This window comes from Lepidochelys kempii, chromosome 24 (assembly GCF_965140285.1).
Source record: "Lepidochelys kempii isolate rLepKem1 chromosome 24, rLepKem1.hap1, whole genome shotgun sequence".
Classification (NCBI taxonomy): Eukaryota; Metazoa; Chordata; order Testudines; family Cheloniidae; genus Lepidochelys; species Lepidochelys kempii.
Genome location: NC_136403.1, coordinates 13,908,170 through 13,930,560, shown reverse-complemented (window position 1 = coordinate 13,930,560; position 22,391 = coordinate 13,908,170). Strand labels below are relative to the sequence as shown.

Here is a 22,391-nt window from a genome sequence, read left to right as displayed (position 1 = left end):
ATGGAGGCGCAAAGTAAATGTATACCTCCAATAAAATCCAGTAAGCGGACCAAAAAATGCCACCATGGATAAATAATAGCGTGTTAAAGGCAAAAAAGGTGTATAAACTCTGGCAAGTTAAGTGTAAAAGTATAATTAGACAGGGCAAAAAAGAATTTGAAGAACAGCTAACAAATGACTCAAAAACTAACAGCAAACAAATGTTAAGTACATCAGAAGCAGGAAGTCTGCCAAACAATCAGTGGATCCATTGGATGACTGAAGTACGAAAGGAGCATTCAAGGCAGAGAAACTATATGAATTCTTTGCATCATTCTCATTGCAGAGGATATGGGGGAGATCCCCACACCTGATCCATTCTTTTTAGGTGAGAAATCTGAGAAAATGTCCCAGACTGAGGTGTCAGTAGAGGAGGTTTTGGAACAAATTGATAAATTAAACAGTAATAAGTTACCAAGACCAGATGTTATCACCCAAGAGTTCTAAGGGAATTCATTTATGAAATTGCAGAACCAGTAACTGTGGTATGTAACCTATTGCTTAAATCAACCTCTGCACCATATGACAGGAGGTTAGCTAATGTAATGCTGATCTTTAACAAAGGCTCAAAGGTGACCCTGGCAATTACAGGCCAGTAAGCCTAAATTCAGTACCAGGCAAATTGGTCAAAACTGTAGCAAAGTGAAGCAAAGGGGGAAAAGTTCCACCAGGTGGAGGGCAGAAGTGGAGTGGCTGTCTGCTGATTTTGAGCATTCAGATACCAGAACAATAAGAAGAGCTCAACACGGAGCGATTTGGCTAACGGAGGCTTTGAAAGACCAGTTCAGTAGTGAGCCACAGTAATGTGTGTTGCTGTAGAGAGTTCTACCTGGCATTGCTCTTTGTCACCCAGGTATGAACCTTGTAATGAGTGCTGTGTTTATAGCAATATAACATTGCAAATGCCCCTATTGTTATTATTTGTGAATGATGTCAACCGAGCCAGCATATGCTGTGAACTAATAAAGTTGAATTAAGTTTCCAAAAATAGACTTTTATTCCATACCCACGCAAACGGACACATTTATAATTGAATAAAATGTAATAAATACAGGGAAAAGAACTTCTGAAGGGGAAAGAGCAGTCATTTCCATGTCTTTCACAAGTTGGTGTATGTGCATCTGTGATTGCCTGTACCCTTCCACAGGGAGAGTGGGAGTGGGAGTGCAGCGGCCCTGGACGCAACATGGAATGTGTGTGTGGGGTACAGCGAGGTCCTGGAATGCAGTTCTCCATGGCTGCAGGGGGAGGTGGGCACAGGGCTGTTGAACCTGAAGCTATGGTGAGTACAGCCCTGTGGGGAGGGGATGAGTTGGGGAAATAAGGCGGGAATAGCTCATGGGCGTGAATATATGAGCAGAGGGTAAATTAACTGAATCTTGGCCCTGTTTTCCACAAGTGGTGGTGACTTTAGCTGATATCTCACTCCTGAGGGTAATGGAGGCTGAAAGGGAACAGCTCCTACAAGCATCCAGCTGCAGACCGTGGCCACATGCTGCTTCCCTGTGTGCTGCAATGGGGCCTGCTGAAATAATTGCTGAGTGGTGTGGCAAAGTGTCCTACTGCAGTGGAAGAAATAAGGCAGCCCTGCCCAGAAATCTTCGGCAGAGGATTACGGACTACCTCCAGGAAAGTTTCCTCAAGTTCTCTATGAAGGATTCACGAGATATCTTGGTGCACATAAACAAACTGTTCCACGAGGCCCCCTCTGCCTAACTCTACAGAGGAAGAAGAAGCAGATAGCAACTCTACCTCCACTGGTTGTTTCACTACATCTCCTAGCACAAGTAAAAAAGAGTAAATCAACAGATGTGTCCTCCTACTTTGGGGTTTCCATCCCTGCATTTTCAAAACAAACTTCATACTTACCAGACGGGCTCCCCCGCCCGCGTCAGGCTTGCCTGTGCAGGACTGTAGGCACTGGCTAGACTGCACAGGAGGCAAAACCAGGTCCTGGCCTTCCAGCAACGCTGGGCACCCCAGTTGCCTGTCCCCCAAACTCTTCCTTCTGTTCCACTTCCTCCTTCTCCTTCCCCTCGCTGTTCACAGCAGGAGCCTGTGACTCATGCTCCCCCGAAGTATCTACAAGGGTGTCATAAATATAAAGGGAAGGCTAACCACCTTTAAATCCCTCCTGGCCAGAGGAAAAAATCCTTTCACCTGTAAAGGGTGAAGAAGCTAGGATAACCTCGCTGGCACCTGACCAAAATGATCAATGAGGAGACAAGATACTTTCAAAGCTGGAGGGGGGAGGAAACAAAGGGTTCTCTCGGTCTGTGTGTTGTTTTTGCCCGGACCAGAGCAGGAATGCACGTTAGAACTCCTGTAAAGGGCAATCTGGTTAGATATCCGTTAGATTCTGTTTTGTTTAAATGTCTGATAAAATAAGCTGTGCTGAATGGAATGTATACTCCTGTTTTTGTGTCTTTTTGTAACTTAAGGTTTTGCCTAGAGGGATTCTCTATGTTCTGAATCTGATTACCCTGTAAGGTATTTACCATCCTGATTTTACAGAGGTGATTCTTTTACTTTTTCTTCAATTAAAATTCTTCTTTTAAGAACCTGATTGCTTTTTCATTGTTCTTAAGATCCAAGGGTTTGGGTCTGTGTTCACCTATGCAAATTGGTGAGGATTTTTATCAAGCCTTCCCCAAGAAAGGGGGTGTAGGGCTTGGGGGGATTTTGGGGGGAAAGACATTTCCAAGTGAGCTCTTTCCCGGTTATATTTATTAGACGCTTGGTGGTGGCAGCAATAAAGTCCAGGGACAAAAGGAAAAATAGTTTGTACCTTGGGGAAGTTTTATCTAAGCTTGTAAAAATAAGCTTAGGAGGTTTTTCATGCAGGTCCCCACATCTGTACCCTAGAGTTCAGAGTGGGGAAGGAACCTTGACAAGGGGTCTTGAGGGTGGTGGTGGGTATCTGCCGACAATGGCATGGAGCTCTTTGTAAAAGTGTCAGGTCTGAGGCTCCACACCAGAGTGTTTGTTAGCCTCCCTTGCCTTCTGGTATGCCTGCCACAGCTCCTTGGCTTTCACATGGCACTGCTGCTGGTCCCTGTCGGAGCCCTTCTCCTCCGTGCCCCGAGTGATCAGCCCATAGATTTCGAGGGTTCTACAGCTGGATCAGAGCTGTGTCTGCACGGCCTCTTCTCCCCACAGACCACGGAGATTCAACCCCTCTGGAGTAGGCACTGGGGGAGGTTTAGATTGGATATTAGGAAAAACTTTTTCACTAAGAGGGTGGTGAAACACTGGAATGCGTTACCTAGGGAGGTGGTAGAATCTCCTTCCTTAGAGGTTTTTAAGGTCAGGCTTGACAAAGCCCTGGCTGGGATGATTTAACTGGGAATTGGTCCTGCTTTGAGCAGGGGGTTGGACTAGATGACCTTCTGGGGTCCCTTCCAACCCTGATATTCTATGATTCTATGATTCTATAGGCCAGGCAGGAGCACGTCTGCAGCATGGAGCTGGCATGGTTAGCTGGGCAGTTACTTGGTCTGCTCAAGAGTTACTATGTGCACTGTCCAAGTTGGGCAGCCAGGAAATGAATCTCAAAAATTCACAGGGCTTTAAAGGGGAGGGGCATGTACCTGTGTACCTGGCCGTTGGGCAGCAAAGTTCAAAACCATGACCAGAGTGGTCAAGGTGGGGCATTGTGGGACATCTCCTGGAGGCCACTAAAGTCAATGTAAGTAACACAGTGTCTACACTGACACTGCATTGACCCAACTATGTCGACCTGAACTCTATGCCTCTCATGGAGGTGGAGTTATTAAGTTGGCATAGTGGGTGAGTTACATTGGTTGGAGCGAAATTTTGGTGTAGACACTTACATGGTTAGGTTGACGTAAGCTGCCGGGCCACAGTTATAGTGACCTAACCCCCTCCCCCTGTGTAGACAGCGCTATGTCAGCGAGAGAGCTTCTCTCGCCAACAGAGCTACCGCCTAACTGCATCTCCGGGAGAGCTCTATGCTTCCGTTTTCATTGAAGTGCTACGGCGGGGCAGCTGCATCAGAGCAGTGTTTTAAGTGTAGACTTGCCCTGGGTGGTCAAGTGAGGCATGGGGTCCTTGGCCTGAGTAAGTACCTGGTCTGCCGGCACCACACTGGTTAGTGGAAGGGATCATAAACCTCCAAGAGCAATCAGCTGGGGTCAGAAGTGGTGAAGTGGACACAAATGTGATTGTCTTCTATCTGACTGATCACAGCGTGGCTTTAGGGTGCATTGAGCTGCAGAGATCACGGGAGGGATGCTCTCCCGACAGAGTAGGTGTTCACCCCAATGCCCCAGAGTGGCACCAAGGGGTGCTGTGCTGTAGGAAGTAAGAGGGTGGCTTAGAAGGGGGTGCATTCCCCTCGTAATCCGTGCTGATTCTAATGCCCCATCTTGGGACTAGGGGACGCTGTGCTGCAGGGAACAAGGCAGGGGGCTCAGTAGGGAGCACGTTCCCCTCATAGCCAGTGCTGACACCTTTGCCCCAGCAGTGTACATGAGTCATCACTAGCAGAAGCTCTCAGCTGACACATTCCCCTGTTAGCTAGTAACCCCAGCCCAGCTGCCTTGTTAACATTCCTTTCTTGTTTGCCCAGTTAGCAGGCAGAAAGCTACTGGAAGGCCTTCCCAGATGAGATGCTCCATCACTTACAGCCTTTGCATGTGAAGAGATGACCACGCCACAATTTGCTTATGGCTCCAATTAGCAATCACTTCAGTTTGCTTGGCAATTGTGGGCTTTTACTGCCTCAGGGGCTGGGTTGGCTCACAGGCTCTGTAGACACAGCATCAGTACACAAATATACTCTTGTTCTGCTTTGAAAAGAAATGCCATATAACCCTTATAAAAAGTCAGAAAATGGGTTTGGTTCTGATCAGGCCTGGGTGCAAATCAGGAGTAACTCCACTGGGGTCCCTGGGGATGAGTCCCCTCTTGCTCACCCCTGTGTAAATCAGGAGCAACTCCATTAACAGGAAAATTGAATAATTATGCAGAATAAACTCTTTGGAAATGGGCACAATAGATAGATAGATAGATAGATAGATAGGCCACATCTGGAGTATTGCGTCCAGTTTTGGGCCCCCCACTACAGAAAGGATGTGGACAAATTGGAGAGAGTCCAGCAGAGGGCAACGAAAATGATCAGGGGGCTGGGGCACATGACTTATGAGGAGAGGCTGACGGAACTGGGCTTGTTTAGTCTGCAGAAGAGAAGAGTGAGGGGGGATTTGATAGCAGCCTTCAACTTCCTGAAGGGGGGTTCCAAAGAGGATTGCGCTTGGCTGTTCTCGGTGGTGGCAGATGACAGAACGAGGAGCAATGGTCTCAAGTTGCAGTGGGGGAGGTCTAGGTTGAATATTAGGAAACACTCTTTCACTAGGAGGGTGGTGAAACACTGGAACGGGTTACCTAGGGAGGTGGTGGAATCTCTGTCCATAGAGGCTTTCAAGGCCCAGCTTGACAAAGCCCTGGCTGGGATGATTTAGTTGGTGTTGGTCCTGTTTTGAGCAGAGGGTTGGACTAGATGACCTCCTGAGGTCCCTTCCAACCCTAATCTTCTATGATTCTATAGCTAGATAGATGGGATATATGGAGATAGAGCGATAGATCTAGTACTCACTCAGCCCACCTTCCCCTTGAGGAAAGGACCACATGGTTTAGGTCACAGGAAATAAGAATTACAAAATAAATCACCTATTGTGATCCTGGGATGCAGAAACAGGGCAATCTCGAGTAGCAGTAGGGAGGTTATTTTACCTCTATATTTGGCACTGCTGTGACTGCTGCTGCATACCTGTGTCCAGTTCTGGGGCCCACAATTCCAGAAGGATGTTGATTGAAGAGAGTTCAGAGAAGAGCCACGAGAACCGTTAAAGGATTAGAAACCTTGCCTTATAGTGACGGACTCAAGGAGATCACTCTATTTAGCCTAACAAAGACAGGGTTAAGGGGTGACTTGATTACAGTCTATGAGTATCTACAAGGGGAGCAAATATTTAGTAATGGCCTCTTCCATCTCGCAGAGAAAGGTCTAACATGATCCAATGGCTGGAATTTGTAGCACAAGATCACATGCATTCAACAGGGTTGAACAACACATCCAAGGATGCAGGTGCCTCCTTGAAGTCTTCGGAAGGCTGCACTATTTACTTCCTTTGGTCACAGTACTAATACCTTAACTCATGTTGGAGAATCACCATTAGATGTAGCAGTGAAGAGCCTATGGCACACAGCGGGGTAGCTGTGATTCTTTCCAGTTTAAAGAGATGGGTGTGTATTGGGGTAGATAAGTAAATATAGATCAGCATTATAGGCGTGTATAATGTGTGAACAAGTTTATCATTCAGGAAGCTGTGATTAAATCTGGCATTTTACTGCTTGCCCCTACCCCACCCATGGGTGTCACTGGAACATTGGCTGCTTCCCCAAGGCGTTCCCTGCTATATAGCATCTGTGCACTCAGGCACTAGGCTAGCCAGGTGCATGGGGCAGGTGAGCACAGTCTTGTCCTTTTCCCATTGAGGCAAAGCTGCTTAGATCACAGAGCAACAGGAAGGTTAAAAATGCCATAGCAAGATAGATGGGCTGGGATAGCTAGTTAGTTAGATAGAGGGGTGCAAACAGGGATGGATAGATAGACAATTGGTATGGGGACAGATAGATAGATGAGAGATGACATTGTTTACAGGGTTGTTGTAAGCATGTTCTCCCAGGATATTAGAGAGAAAAGGTGGGTCTTTTATTGGACCAATGTCCTCTGGTGGAAGGGACAAGCCCTACACAGAGCCTTTCTTCAGGTCTGTGTAGCTGGGAAGCTTGACTCTTTCACCCAGAGAAGTTGGTCTAATAAAAGATATTACCTCACCCAACTTGTTTCTCTCAGGGGGGAGGGATAGCTCAGTGGTTTGAGCATTGACCTGCTAAACCCAGGGCTGTGAGTTCAATCCTTGAGGGGGCCATTTAGGGATCTGGGTCAAAAATTGGGGATTGGTCCTGCTTTGAGCAGGGGGTTGGACTAGATGATCTCCTAAGGTCCCTTCCAACCGTGATATTCTATTCTATGATGCGTGTCGCCAGATAGATAAATGGATAGTGACCTGCCGTATGTGGTCCTCTGCTTTGTGTGAGAGCTGGATTTTGGACACAATACATCTAATGTTTCTTTGTTTCAAATTCTTCACTTGAATTTAATCAGGAGGGGTATGGGGTTTAGAGCAGGAATGGCTAGGAGTGAGGACTCTTAGGTTCTATCCCCAGCTTTGGGAGGGGAGTGGGGTCTGGTAGTGAGAGTAGGCAGGGGGAGGGCGATTGGGAGTGTGGATTTCTGGGGCCTATCCCCAGCTATGAGAGGGGACTGGGGTCTAGTGGTGAGAGCTAGAGGACACAGGGAGTCAGGAGTCCTGGGTTCTATCCCCAGCTGTATCACTAACTCTGCAACTTTGTTCATGTCATTCAACTCTCTGTGCCTCACGTTCCCCGTAGAGAGAATATTTACCTGCCTCCCAGGTAGACCATTCTGTCCCCATTTCTCAGGTGAAGGAGGGGGGTAAATTTGGCACCTTATCCCCCCCTAGTGTCCTCAGAGGCTGATGGCCCTGCCTTCTTCTTTCTGCATTAATCTGACACATTTCCCCTTGTTTTCCAGCAATGGCAATAAAGGGGACGCTGCTGCTCTGGGCCTGGCTGGTGCTTCTGTGCGGTGAGTAAGGATCAAAATACCAGGGCAAAGTTTTCAACCCTGGGTGTCTTAAGTTAGGCACCTAGGGGTGGGATACTTATGCTTGTTACACTGGGGGGACTGGTGCTCCTTAATCACTTAGACACTGTTGAATGTTCCATCCTAGGTGCCTAAATATGGAACTAAGAATAGAGCTACTTGGTAATTTCCCCACTGAACGTTTTCTGTCAGAAAATGGAGCTTTGTGGAATTTTCTGCAGAAATGTGTCAATTTCAATATAATTGTTTCAGAAAAAATTGAAACGAAGCAGCAAGTTAATTAGTTTTCAGAGCAAGCTGGAGAGATTTACGACTGGATTGTACAACAGGGCTGTTTGTGATGCTGGGGGACAGGGGCTCAGCAGCCCGGGAGCTCAGTATTCATTTGTTTTACGTTCCTAAAGCTCATGTTCAGGGTTTCAGCTGGCTGCCATCAGTGGTGGGGAAGGGAATCCCTCCACACCCCCAGCTCCTGCTCCTATGTATTCTGGGAAGGTTTTTTATTTTGTTTCTCTGAAGCATCCGGGATGGCCACAGCTGGAGATGGGACATTGGCCAGGGTGGGCCAGGGCTCTGAGGTGGCACCGAGCATTCTCTCTCTCAGGTGCTTGGCTGGCTGGTTCTTGCTCACATGCTCAAGGTCTAACTGATTGCGATAGGCATGGGTGGCACATATAATAGGCTGGGGAAGGCTGTGCCACCCCAAACAGCCCCGCATGGCTCTGCCCCTGCACCGTCCTGAGGTCCCCTTTCCTGCTTGCCGCTAGTTGGCCCCAGCTCAGGCAGGCTGCTCCTCTTCCGGGAAGCCTGCTGGGCTGGGGCTGGAGCTAAGGCAGCTGGGACTTGGGGTGGCTGGGTCTGGCCAGCGCCAGGGGGGCCCCTCGGGGCTGGGGCTACACCACCCAGCAATCCAGGGCTGGAGGGGTCGAGGGGGGCCGCCCACCTGCCCACCTGGTGCTCCGGGACTGGGGTAGGGGGCCATGCACCACCTGGTGCGCCCAAGCTGGAGGTGCTTGGGCAGCCCGGGGCTGGGGGGCAGGCCTGGCGGCCGCAGGGAAAATCAAGCCTCTGGTCTTTGGCAGGGGCGGGGACTCAGTGGAAGGTGTAGGCTGGGCCAGGGGCTAGCCTCCCCAAGCCCGTGGTTCACCCACCGCCCATGGCCATAGCCCATAGGCACTGTGGGAGGGCATTTTCCCCCACATCAGATTGGCAGGGACATTTGGAGGGGTTTCACCTTCCTCTGCAGCATGGGTGCACAGGTCACTTGCCGTGATTACCTGCGTATATTTAATTTAATCATTTCCCTGCCACTGCAGGGGCCTCGGGCCTGGTGGGCCTCAGTCCCTCCTCTTCTCTGCCTGTGGCAGATAATAGTTTATTCTCCTGTGGGTTGCAATTCTTTAGTCTCATTTTGGTTGTTGGATTCGGTGTGAGGCTTCTTAGTGGTTTTGGTGGCCTGTGATGTTCAGGAGGCCAGCTAGGTAATCTAGTGCTCCCTTCTGGCCTTAAACTCTATGACTCTATGATGTTGATGATGTCAAAATGGAACAGCTGTATATTTTCAGAATGAAATGTTTCTCATTTTTCATTTCAAAACAGCTTTTCACTGCGAAATGTATTTTATTGTCCATTCTACTTTTTCACAAAATAAAAGCATTCAAAATCAAAATGAAACATTTCAGTTTTATCAAAATGTTTCAGTTGGCTCAAGATAAAATTTAATTTTCAGTTAAAAATCAATGTTTCTTTCTGATTTGGGACAAACAGAAATCTTGAAATCTCAGAATTACCCATGGAATGAAATTTCCAAGTTTGGATCAGTTCTATTTAGGGGTCTAACTTTAGGCAGGCAGATTTGAAAACTTTGTCCCAACCCCGGATAAATTATTATTGCTATTTATGAGGTGTTATGGTAGCACCTAGGTGCCCCAGTCATAGTCCACGACTCACCTGCACCAGATGTTGTACAAACAACAGGACAAAGAGATGGTCCCTACCCCAATGAGCTGACAGTCTGAGTATAAGAGAACAGAGGGGAACAGACAGACAGACAGGGGAGGAAAAGGAAAGAGTTGTGGTCAGCATGGTAGGGAGGCCTGGCAGAATTCGTGTTTGCTTTGCTATCATTTTGATGATAATATTAATATTTATTTTTAAGCATGTTTTGTCTTTTATTTTCATAGTTGCGGGAAATCATGGGGGATGTCTAACATTGGGTGGGGGGGCTCAGACACTAATTATTAATGACAGAAGAGGTTCAGATTCAAAGAGTGAAAGCTTTATAATGGTTAAAACTCAAATTGTCTACATCACACGTCAAAAAGTACAAAGTAAATACCCTGCACTCAAACTCTAGTAAAGTTCTCAAGCAGCATTTTAATTAGTCACGCAGGAATGATTGCTTTTGTCCGTGTTACGTGTATGGTGACAAGGACATTTCCAATAAAAGTATAACCCTTCCCAGCCTAACGATAGACTGTGCTTTCAGCAAACCAGTAGCCTAACCATCTCCTGTCTCTTGAACCACTCAAGGGTCTGATTTGGACACATTCCTATTGAACTCAAGGAGCCTCTGGGTTTTGGCTTTGAGCACTCAGCCATTTGGCAGGTTGACATCACTGGGAGATGGGGTTAGCCGATAACTGAATAGATGTAAGGCAGTACTGTTGTAGCCTTGTTGGTCCCAGGACATTAGCAAGATAAGGTGGGGGAGGTAATATCTTTTATTGGACCAACTTCTGCTGGTGGGAGAGACAAGCTTTTGAGCCACACAGAGCTCTTCTTCAGGTCGAGAAAAGGTACTCCCAGCCTCACAGCTAAATGCAAGGTGGAACAGATTGTTTAGCATAAAGAACGAGGAGGACTTGTGGCACCTTAGAGACTTACTAATTTATTTGAGCATGAGCTTTCGTGAGCTAAAGCCCACTTCATCAGATGCATGCCGTGGAAAATACAGTAGGAAGATATGTGTATACAGTGAACGTGAAAAAATGGGGGTTGCCGTACCAGCTCTAACGAGACTAATTGATTAAGGTGGGCAATTATCAGCACGAGTAGTTAGCATGTATTGAAGGGAGCATTCAGGGTAGAGTGGCCCATTAACACCTCTGCAGACATAGGACAAGAAGAGGGGGTTAGTGCAGGGATTCTCAAACTGGGGGTCGGGACCCCTCAGGGGGTCCTGAGGTTATTACTTGAGGGGGTTGCAAGCTGTCAGCCTCCAGCTCAAATCCCGCTTTGCCCCCAGCATTTATAATGGTGTTAAATTTTTTTTAAAAAGTGTTTTTAATTTATAAGGGGGAGGGGTGTCACACTCAGAGGCTTGCTGTGTGAGAGGGGTCACCAGTACAAAAGTTTGAGAACCACTGGGTTACTGGGTTACAGATTGTTGGAATCCAGTGTCTCTGTTCAGGCCATGATTTTTAGTGTCTAGCAGAGTTATGAATTTAAGCTCGCAGGCATGTCTTTTGAATGCATTGTGCAGGTTTCCTTTCAGGATGAGGACAGATGGGTCACATATAGAGTGATTGCTTTGTGAAAAGGGTTCACCCACAGGTAAGGTTGTTTTTGTCTTTTACCATTTTCTTGTGCAAGTTCATTCAAGAGTGTAGTGATTGTCCGGTTTCACCCACCTAGTTGTTACTGGGGCATTTAGTGCACTGGATGGGGTACCCCACATGTTGAGACAGGCGTGTGTAGATCCATGGATCTGGACAGGTGTGTTGTGGGGGGTGTTGATCATTGTGGCAGTGGAGATATGTCTGCGGGTCTTACATCAGTAGCAAAATATTAAATATTGATAATACAAGAGGGGTGGGTAGAGCCCCAGCCATTGTAGGTGTGAAAAGGGGCCAACTGATGAATTCGCCAGGGTGCCAGTTAGATTTGAAAGCTGATACTGAACAAACGAGGGTTGCCAATCTATGACGGACTCCAATAGGACAGACCCTTTGGATTGAGTCTAGGGCCGTGTTTTTCACACTTTTTTTCTGGGGACGCAGTTGAAGAAAATTGTTGATGCCTGCGACCCAACGGAGCTGGGGATGAGGGGTTTGGGGTGTGGGAGGGGCTCTGGGCTGGGGCAGAGGGTTGGGATGAGGGCTGTAGGGTGGGGCTGGGAATGAGGGGTTCAGGGTAGGAGAAGGGGCTCTGGGCTGGGGCAGGGGGTTGCGGTGCGGGAGGGGGTCAGGGCTCTGGACTGTGGATGAGGGGTTTGGGGTACAGGAGGGGCTCCAAATTTTGGGGGGGGCTCAGGGCTGGGGCAGGGGATTGGGGCACGGGGTTGAGGCCTGGACTTACCTCCGGCAGCTCCCGGTGAGCGGCGCAGCCAGGGTGCACCGCGGACCGTGCTGTGCCCTGGAAGCAGCCAACAGCAGGTCTGGCTCCTAGGCAGAGGCATGCAATGGGAGTGTGGAGCTGGTGCTCAAGGCAGGGGCAGCGCATGGAGCCCCATGGGCCCCCTGCCTAGAAGCCGGACCCAATGCTGGCTGCTTCTGGGGTGCAGCGCGGTGTCGGAACAGGTAGGCACTCGCCTGCCTTCACTGGACAGCACCGCCGACGGGACTTTTAACGTCCTGGTTGGAGGTGCTGACCAGAGCAAGGCAACCCAGCGCCTTACATGCCGCGACCCAGCACTGGGTCACGACCCACAGTTTGAAAAACACTGGTTTAGGGAGCATTAGTTTACTAGTTTAATGCTGGGTTCTTTTCGGGTCAACTTTTAACTTGAACAGTGTTCCTCAAATCAGGATTTCTCAAATCCAGGACAGTATTTCCCTGATCGCTTGCTTATTCTTAACCAACCACCGATTTATTAATACACCCAGAGCCACATTAAGATGTAATCATCTGTCCACTGCTCCAACATAGACACAACCAACTGTATGTACTCCACACACGATACCGTCTTGCCAGCAATTATCACAGACTAGAGGTGAGGCTCAGCAGTTATAGGAAAGAACAATGCAAATGACCAAGATTTCTGATTACATTTACTTATGATCAGCAGTTCTCAATTCTTTAGTACATAACACATTTAGCACACTGCCCAGGGCACCCTCGTCTCCAAGGCACTTTGAAGAGTGTGGTCACTTCCCTTTGACTACATTGGTGCAAAAGGGACAAGTTTAGAATATTAAAAGCAATTTCTTAAAGCAATTCTTGTAGGGCAATTTGCTTGGACTTATAAAGAAGTTAATCTAAAATACGGTTACTGAGGTCTCATGAGAGAGTGCAGATGCAGTAAAATAACCTACGGTTATTTATACTAAAGAATAGGAGGGGAAACACAATCTATGAAATGAAATCTCACTGCTACTTGTTATCCTCTTAGACCTGGGATGGGGGAGAGCCCTTTCCACGTGGCTGGTCTGGGCATAGGTCACCCTTAGGATTCTGCAGCTTCTTGTGTTGGGTTCAGTCAACTCACTCTCCTGAGCACCTGGTGACCTCAGTTTATATAACCACGTTTCAGGGCTCACTGGAGAGAGCCACCCTCTAATTCTTATTGAACATGTGCCATGTGGGTGCTCGCATTTCAGCTCTCTTTCTCTCTGGCTTCCATTGATATCCAATTGATGGCAATACTGAACAGCAAATGTCTTCAATCCTTTTCTGACTGGAGGCTTTTAAAGTTTGATTAATTTCAATGATGGTATTTCATAATTGTCCCCTTCGATCAGTTGGGATCCTCTCCTTTCAAGCAATTTCTCTTAATATACCACAGTTATACCCTGGTTTATGTCTTTTAACATTTCTCCTTCCTTGTGCCAGACAATTCCTATTACTTCCAGAGTGCAACAATTATTTGCAATGGAAACCAAGAAAATCCTTATAATCTTCTCAATTTGGAGAGCACACTCCATACAGTCTTTGATTATACTGAGCATTAGGACTTACAACAGAACATGAGACGTGTTCCACATATAGCAGGATGCAGATCTGACTCACAAGGCAAACAAATGTGCAGATTCTAATTTAGGGTGAAAAACAGATTATTCACAATATATTTGGTTTAGAAGGAAACAATGTATAGGTTATAATTTGGGGTGAAAGCACGTGGCTTGGATTTCTTGGGGTAACAGTTCACCCAACTGGACCTTCAGCCTTACAGCCACATTTCTAGTTTGTTTAACTTGCAGCTTCCCCACCCATCTCTTCTTGATCCACTCAATGTGCAATGGGCCACTTTGCACAGGAAAGCAGGGTTTGACTCTTCTTTAGTAACTTGGAGTTTTTTTAGCTAGCTTGGGAGGGAGAAAGAGGTTTATCCTTATGCAAATTATAAGAGATTCTTGCCTAAGTAATTAACAATATTCTAATTCAGCCATTTTAGTTTCTATAGTTGGGTTGGGGAAAACCTGACCTTGGCTGATCTGTGGGTCCTTAGACAAAGTGTCTCACATGATGTGAACCATTTTCTTGCTGTCTTCATAGATGGATCCTATTTTGGGATAACAGAGGTGAGGAGGTTTTCTAATTGTTGAGGGCCAGAAGGAATCATTAGTTATTAATCATTCCAGGCATATCTGGCCTATATATCCCTTATACTGTACACAGAACAAGTCCCTGCGCCAAAGAATTTACAATCTAGTAATTCACCTTTACTGCCACTTAGCGGTCAGACAATATGCCAATAGAACGAAGGCCAGGGGGTGTGGTGTCAGAAGACCATATCGTAGGCAGTCAGGCCTAGTGGTCCGACTCTGAGTGCAAGAACCAACGGTCGAGAGAGTCAGAACCAAGGCTGAAGTTCAAAACCGAGGTCAGAATCCTAAAGCCAGAACCAAGAGTCAAGACATAGAACCAGGAACCAGGACCAAAGGTCAGAACCAGAGACAGAGTCTGCATGCCAGAGCCAAGGGTTGAGACAAAGTCAGACTCAGGAATAAGAACTGAGAATCGGAACCAGATTACCAGGGAAGGCAGGAGCAAGGCTGAGACAGGACTGCATCAAGACTGGGTGCAGAGCAGGATCTGGGCTGGAGTCACGGAGAAGCAAAGCAGGAGCAGGGCTTGGAAAGAGACACGCACAGCGAGGCAGAGTCCATGGGCATGTGCACTGAGCAACTGGGACGCTGCTAGCTTCCTCAGCCAATCAGGCAGGATGGGCCATCTGGCAGCCTTGCTGACTCGTTCGGGAGTCCAGAGTATTGAGCCGGTGTAGCAACTGGGCCTTCCGTATGGTGTGGTCTAGCTGACAGAATGTCATACTAGGCTGCAACAGAACAGGGTGCTGGTCCCAGCAACTCCAGAGTGAAAGCAACTCCAGAGTGATCTGATTCAAGTCTCTTCACTATATCCACATAGTCACATACTTTAAGATAAACAGGAGACTATCCAATAGGAGTAGGGAGGTTATATTACCTCTGCATTTGGCTCTGGTGTGACTGCTGCCAGGTCCAGTTCTAGCATCCAAAATTCAAGAAGGATGTTGATCAACTGGAGAGGGTTCAGAGAAGACCCATGAGAATGATTAAAGGATTGGAAAGCATGTCTTGTAGTGATAGACTCATGGAGCTCAAGTTATTTAGTTTAACAAACAGATGGGTAGAATCATAGAAGATTAGGGTTGGAAGATACCTCAGGAGGTCATCTAGTCCAACCCCCTGCTCAAAGCAGGACCAACCCCTGGTGGCTTAAGCAGTGGCTTGATCACAGTCTATAGGTATGTACATGGGGAAGAAATATTTAATAATCGGTTCTTCAATCTAGCAAAGGTCTAACAATATCTAATGACTGGAAGTTGAAGCTAGACACATTCAGATTGTAAATCAGGAATACATGTTTAACAGGGAATGTAATTAACTGTTGGAACAACTTATGAAGGGCCATGGTGGAGTCTCCATCACTGGCAATTTTTAAACCAAGGACAGATGTTTTTTTAAAAAGTCTGCTCTAGTTCAAAGAGGAATTATTCTGGGGAAGTTCTATGGCCTCTCTTATGCCGGAGGTCAAACTAGGTGATCACAATGGTCCCTTCTGGCCTGAGAAACAATGAATATAATATGAAAGTCAAAACAAAATAAATCAAAAATATAAAGTCAAAATGAAATATTTTTACCTTATTGAAATGACATAGTTCCACATTATCAAATCAAAATGATCCCAAACTGACTTCCTTGAGAATTTCCATTTCACAGGAAATTAATTGGAATTAATTCCCCCCGCTTTCCCAGTCCACTCAAAAGGTCGGAATTTCCTGGGGAACAGAAACCCTGTTTTCTGATCAGCTGTACTAGCTTCAGATAGGAGCACCTGTGACATCTTCAGTAACTCCAATCCCCAAAGTTAAAAAATCATGAAACAAACTCTGCCCCGAAAATGATGTGATTAGCCTCAAAATCTTTAGGTTTTTTTTTTTTAAATTAAGATGATAGTGTGTTTTTGATTTTTTTTTTCATTTTTGACAAAAGGGTGTGTGTGTGTGAGACACTGACAATGCTGCTGGCTCTCACAGGTGTATCATGACTTATGAGGTTTTGGTCCCTCCTGCAGAACTGCTTGCTAAAGAGCCCGACTGAAAGCAAAGTGCTCAGATCTGTATAAAGTACCACCAGACTGTGCCGAGCTCACAGATTCTCCCTGACCCCTCAAAATGCCTATTAACTAATGCTGTACCCCTCCTTTAGCCCCACATCTGCCACCCCCATCCTGTTTCGACAATTTAACAACAACAAAAATCTGTTTCTTTCATTTCAAAATGACTTTTCGTTTTGAAAAGTAAATTAATTTATTCTAAAACTATGTAAAAAAAAAGAGATAAAAATTGGAACAAAATGTTTTGAAATTATCAAATCAAAATATTTCAATTAATCCAAACTGAAATAAAGTCAGAGTTTCAGTTTGCAGAATTTTTCAGTATTTCTACTTTTCATCCCAATTTGGAATGGGAAAATTTTTAGAAATGTTGAAAATTCTCCTGGGTCAGGAATATCATTTCCTACTCAGCCCTTATCATCAGTAGATCTCGAAGTGCTTTACAAAGCAGATCATTATACCCGTTTTACAGTTGGAGAAATTAAGGCACAGAAAGGGGAAGTGTTTTGCCTACAGTCATGCAGCAAACCAGGGTCAGACCTGGGAACAGAACCTACGCCTTATGAAGCCCAGTGACTAGCTTTAGCTACTCTACTACGCTGCCCCTGAGCAGCGGTCAAAGCTGCACAGGTGTCTTCAGAAGGTTTAATAGTCAAGCTGGTTTCAGGTTTTATAAATGGAAAGAATTCTCATTGAAAATGGCCTTTTTAAAATAACTTTTGCAAAACTGATGGATTTTTTTCCCCCTTGAAATTTTCTGGACTTCGAAAAATTTAGAGAATCTCTCTAGGCAAAACCTTAAGTTACAAAAAGACACAAAAAACAGGAATATCCATTCCATTCAGCACAGCTATTTTATCAGCCATTTAAACAAAACAGAATCTAACGCATATCTAGCTAGATTACTTACTAAGTTCTAAGACTCCATTCCTGTTCTGTTCCCAGCAAAAGCAACAGACAGACAGACAGAGCCTTTGTTTCTCCCCCCTCCAGCTTTGAAAGTATCTTGTCTCCTCATTGGTCATTTTGGGTCAGGTGCCAGTGAGGTTATCCTAGCTTCTTAACCCTTTACAGGTGAAAGGGGTTTTCCTCTGGCCAGGAGGGATTTTAAAGGTGATTACTCTTCCCTTTATATTTATGACAGTTCTCATCTCCTTTGTTTTTGTCTTCCTCACATTTGGTCTTCCTTGTCCCTGTGTTTGGTGGCACTTCTTTGTGTGTAGTCTTCTTCTTTGTGTTCATATTCAGTTGTCCTTGTTTTTCATGTTCAGGGTTCTCTGCAATGGTTGATTTCCTTTCTTCATGTCTGGTCTTTTTCACATTTAACCTTCTTCTTCATATTTTTTTCTCTTATTAAGTCATTCTCCTCTTATTTGGTCTTCTTCAAGATAGGTCTTCTTTTGCATGTTCTCCCTTCTCCGGGAGGCGAGTGACAGTCTAATAGTTAGAGCAGCTGGGTCTGCGAGTCAGGACTCCTTGTTTCTATTTTTAAGTCTGGAAGGAAAGTGGGGTTTAGGGCTGAACTAAGAGGGCCTAGAAGTCAGGACTCCAGCATTCTATTCCCACCTTGGGTAGGTGACTAGTAATTCTTGCTTATAGCAGTGAATCTGGCAGTAGAATCATAGAATCATAGAATATCAGGGTTGGAAGGGACCCCAGAAGGTCATCTAGTCCAACCCCCTGCTCGAAGCAGGACCAATTCCCAGTTAAATCATCCCAGCCAGGGCTTTGTCAAGCCTGACCTTAAAAACCTCTAAGGAAGGAGATTCTACCACCTCCCTAGGTAACGCATTCCAGTGTTTCACCACCCTCTTAGTGAAAAAGTTTTTCCTAATATCCAATCTAAACCTCCCCCACTGCAACTTGAGACCATTACTCCTCGTTCTGTCATCTGCTACCATTGAGAACAGTCTAGAGCCATCCTCTTTGGAACCCCCTTTCAGGTAGTTGAAAGCAGCTATCAAATCCCCCCTCATTCTTCTCTTCTGCAGGCTAAACAATCCCAGCTCCCTCAGCCTCTCCTCATAAGTCATGTGTTCCAGTCCCCTAATCATTTTTGTTGCCCTTCGCTGGACTCTCTCCAATTTATCCACATCCTTCTTGTAGTGTGGGGCCCAAAACTGGACACAGTACTCCAGATGAGGCCTCACCAATGTCGAATAGGGACACTTGAGCTCTATTCCCAGCTGTGAATTGGTGTGGGGTTTCTGACTCTCTTTCTTAACCCACAATCTGTTTCTTTCAGGTCTTTGCAGAGCAAATTTCCGTGGGAAAGAATTCATTACGGTCTTTATGCAAAACCATGTCGAAAGTGTCAGAGCAGATTGCAAGCTGTTTATCACTGGTTACTATGCCTCCACTACGGTTACTGTGACGGTGAACAAGAATACGTTCCGGAGAGTGACACCTGTTGGAGAAGGACAGACGGTGACCGTGCAGATCCCAGCCTCTGTAGAGATGTTTGGGAGCCGAACATTTGATAGCACCATCCTCATTCAGGCTGATAAAGACATCTCTATCCTGTCTATTAACTCAAAGCCCAGTTCCATTGCTACCACTGTAGTGTACCCAGTGGTGAAGCTGGGTACCATATATTACATTGTAACTCCACCTGGTACACATTTAGGAAGTTATAAAGAGTTTGCTGTCATAGCAGGGCAGGCTCCCACTACAGTTGATATTCATGTAAAAGTGGCTGTAACGTTCAAAGGCTGGATCTATGCTGCTGGGAGCAAACTCACGGTTGCCCTTGCTCCCTACCAAGCCTTGCAACTGCAAAGCTTTGCTGATTTATCTGGCACCAAAATTGAGTCTCGGGAACATGTGGCCGTCTTGACTGGGCACAGCTGTGTTGTCCAAAACACCTACTGTGATCAAGCTGTCGAGCAACTCCTGCCCGTCTCCAGCTGGGGCAGCACATACATCATCCCTCCTCTGTCCCTCCAAGCCAAGTTTGACATCGCATACATCGTCGCCTCCCAAAACACTCGCATTGACTATCAGTCAGGGCCCACACGAGCTTCCCGCAACATATTGGCTGGGCAGGTTGTTGAATTTCAAGTCCGAGACTCTCACCCACTTTACATCTCTGCTAGCGCCGGCATCCAGGTTCTTCTCTTCTTCACTGGTGCTAAAAAGGGGAAATCCACATATGACCCGTTCCTCATCAACGTCCCACCCATCACGAACTATTGCCAGTCCTACCACATTGATGGGGTGAAGGAGTTTGAGAACCATGTGCTGATCATAGTCAAGAGCTCAGAGTCCAGCGGGATCACGTCTGATCAGAAAGCCAAAGGAAAAATCCGATGGAGGCAGATTCCCGGCACGGAGTATTCTTGGGGAGAGTACAACTTCGGCAGAGGGATTAGTGCCCATTCCATACAGCACCCGAGCTCTCCCTTCGGTCTGCTGAGCTTTGGAGGGGACGATCACAGTGGATATGGCTCATCAGGTGTTTGTACATACAGTAAGTCAATTTTGCGTGTAAATAAAATCCAGCCCCCGCCCCTAAAATCCCCCATAGAATGGGATATGGAAACAAATATACACAAAGAGAGTGCACACAGCTTGAAATCCAGCTTTGTCTCCTTTGTTTACCCAGTCCCCTCATCCTGCACAGAGACACCTACTGGCTGAAAAATGCAGTGCAAACAAACAGATTGTTTCAATGCCTGCCAGTACACGTCATAAGTGAGTTCTTGTATAACTGGCTGGTTGAATCTTTGTAGGTAACCCAACCCCATCCTGCAGCACTGTCCAATGCAGGAAGAAAGAGAGGTGTCAGATTGTAGATGGCCACCCGGTGTGTGTGGCTGAGTCAGAATCCACCTGCTGGGCTCAGGGAGACCCACATTATCACACTTTCGATGGGCGGAATTTCGACTTCATGGGCACCTGCACCTACACCATCGCCAAGACCTGCGGCTCAGACTCAACTCTCCCGTCATTCAGTGTCAAGGCCAAGAACGACAACAGGGGAAACACGCGTGTTTCTTATGTTGGTTATGTGACTGTCGAGGTTTATAATGTCACCATCTCAGTGGTCCGATATGAGACTGGGTTTGTGAGGGTAAGAGAGCAACGTGAATAAATACTGATACTTTGTTTTCTGCTTATGTTTGAAGGGTACATTTGGTGATGCTAACATAAAGTCACATTTGGCAGCTGCTGGAAAGTTTTACTACAGAGTTTTACTTCAGATTTGAACAACAGCTCGCTTGATATTCAAGCCCTGGGTTCCCCCTCTTCCCTCAGCTCTGCCGGTGCCCCTTAATCCTGACCCACAGCCCCCTGCTATTCCAGGCCTGGGCTCCCCCCTTTCCCTTCACCTCTGCCAGTGCCCCTTAATCCTGACCTGGGATCCCCTCACACCCAACTCTGCCATTGCCTCTCAATCTAAACTGACAGTCCCCCTGCAACTCCCGCCCTGGCTCCCCACATACACATAGATGTGCTGGTGACCATCAATCCAGACCCACAGTCTCCCCGCAACTATCCCAGCCCTAAGCTACCCCCTCCAGTCCCCACATACACATAGCACCACTAACCCAGCTCTGGAATCCCTCCCTCCCGCCCCCCAAGTTGCTCATGCAATTCTCTACCTCTGTCTTCAGCAGAGCATGTCAAGCTACATGGTGGCTTTGTATAGAACAATCTGTGGCTGAGATTTCCAAGGATGACTTGGGTATGTAGCTACATTGCAATTAATGGAAGTTGTGTGGCTAAATCCCCTAGCTAGCCTTGCAAATCTCAACATATCATTATTTATTATATGTATGCAGTGGCACATAGTAGCCTCAGTCCCTCACTGTGACAGATTCCTTTGGGTAATGCACCCAAAACAATGACCGTTTCTTGTGGTTCAATTTCCAGGTGAATGACCAGCGCTCCCGCCTCCCCATCTCTGTTCTCGAGGGGCAGCTGAGGGTGTATCAGAGTGGGGGCTCTGTGGTCATCGAGACTGACTTCTCCCTGAGGGTCTCCTACAACTGGGGCAGCTCCCTGGTGGTGAAGATCTCCAGCAGCTTCTGGGAGAGCATGTGCGGCCTGTGTGGCAACTACAACGGGGATGCCAGGGATGACTTTGCCACCCCGGCTGGGGCACTGGCTGCCAACCCCGTGGAGTTCGGGAAAAGCTGGAAGGTGGAGGATGGGGACAGGTTCTGCTGGGACGATTGCCACGGGGAGTGCAAGAGCTGCTCCCCAGAGCTGGTCGGCAGGTACAAAGCTGAGCCCTTCTGCGGCTGGATCACCAAAAAGTCGAGTGGCCCCTTCAGCCGCTGCCACTCCGTGATCGACCCCAAAATCTACCTGGACAACTGTGTCTACGACCTGTGCATGAATGATGGCCTCAAGGAGATGCTGTGCCAGGCACTGACAAGCTATGCCGACACTTGCCGGAGAGAGGGCATGGCCATCTCTGACTGGAGGACACCCACGGGGTGCTGTGAGTATACCCAGGGTGACAAAGAGATCATAGAATCATAGAAGATTAGGGTTGGGAGAGACCTCAAGAGGTCATCTAGTCCAACTCCCTGCTCATGAGCGAAAGGCAGCAGGTTTTAGTATCAGAGTTTGAAGTCAATGGCGAAATGTGAATGGGAACAGGTCCTCAAGAGGCCTAAAGAGATTTGTAGAACTTAGTGTAAATATCATGAAGAAAAGGAGTACTTGTGGCACCTTAGAGACTAACAAATTTATTTCTCTAAGTCTCTAAGGTGCCACAATTACTCCTTTTCTTTTTGCGAATACAGACTAACACAGCTGCTACTCTGAAACCTGTAAATATCATGGAGGCTCTGAGATATCATGGATGTGGTAGGACTGCACAGATAGATGTTTAAGTGCCTTTGGAACATCACAATGAGACCCGATCTCTCTGTATCAAACCTCAGTGGTCCCCAGTTGGCTTCTGTTGAATAGCTCTGTCTTCTTTTAACGCTTGTGCTGTTTGTTAGGCACCTATAAACTAACAATAATGAGACTGTTTCTTCCCTGGTGGAAATTGGCATGACTTCTTTGACTCTAGCAGAGGTTCTGGCCAGAAATTTCTGACTAGAAATATTTGCCAGCATAAGACTGGCAGTTAGGGTTGTGA

At 46.7% G+C, this 22,391-nt stretch overlaps 1 protein-coding gene across 1 annotated transcript; it reads left to right on the top strand.

The window, feature by feature from the left end:
* Positions 1–21,781, top strand: LOC144929825 (IgGFc-binding protein-like). Its single transcript, XM_078850399.1, has 5 exons — positions 1–13; positions 7,682–7,735; positions 18,537–19,760; positions 20,023–20,363; positions 21,167–21,781. Exons 1-5 carry the CDS (start codon positions 1–3, stop codon positions 21,779–21,781), a joined length of 2,247 nt encoding a protein of 748 aa, XP_078706525.1.
* Positions 21,782–22,391: the final 610 nt, after the last annotated feature.

Coding starts and splice junctions, on each gene's coding strand:
- LOC144929825 (XM_078850399.1), top strand. Junction 7,736..18,536: donor CTGGCTGGTGCTTCTGTGCG/GTGAGTAAGGAT, acceptor TGTTTCTTTCAG/GTCTTTGCAGAGCAAATTTC. Junction 20,364..21,166: donor ATGAGACTGGGTTTGTGAGG/GTAAGAGAGCAA, acceptor TTCAATTTCCAG/GTGAATGACCAGCGCTCCCG.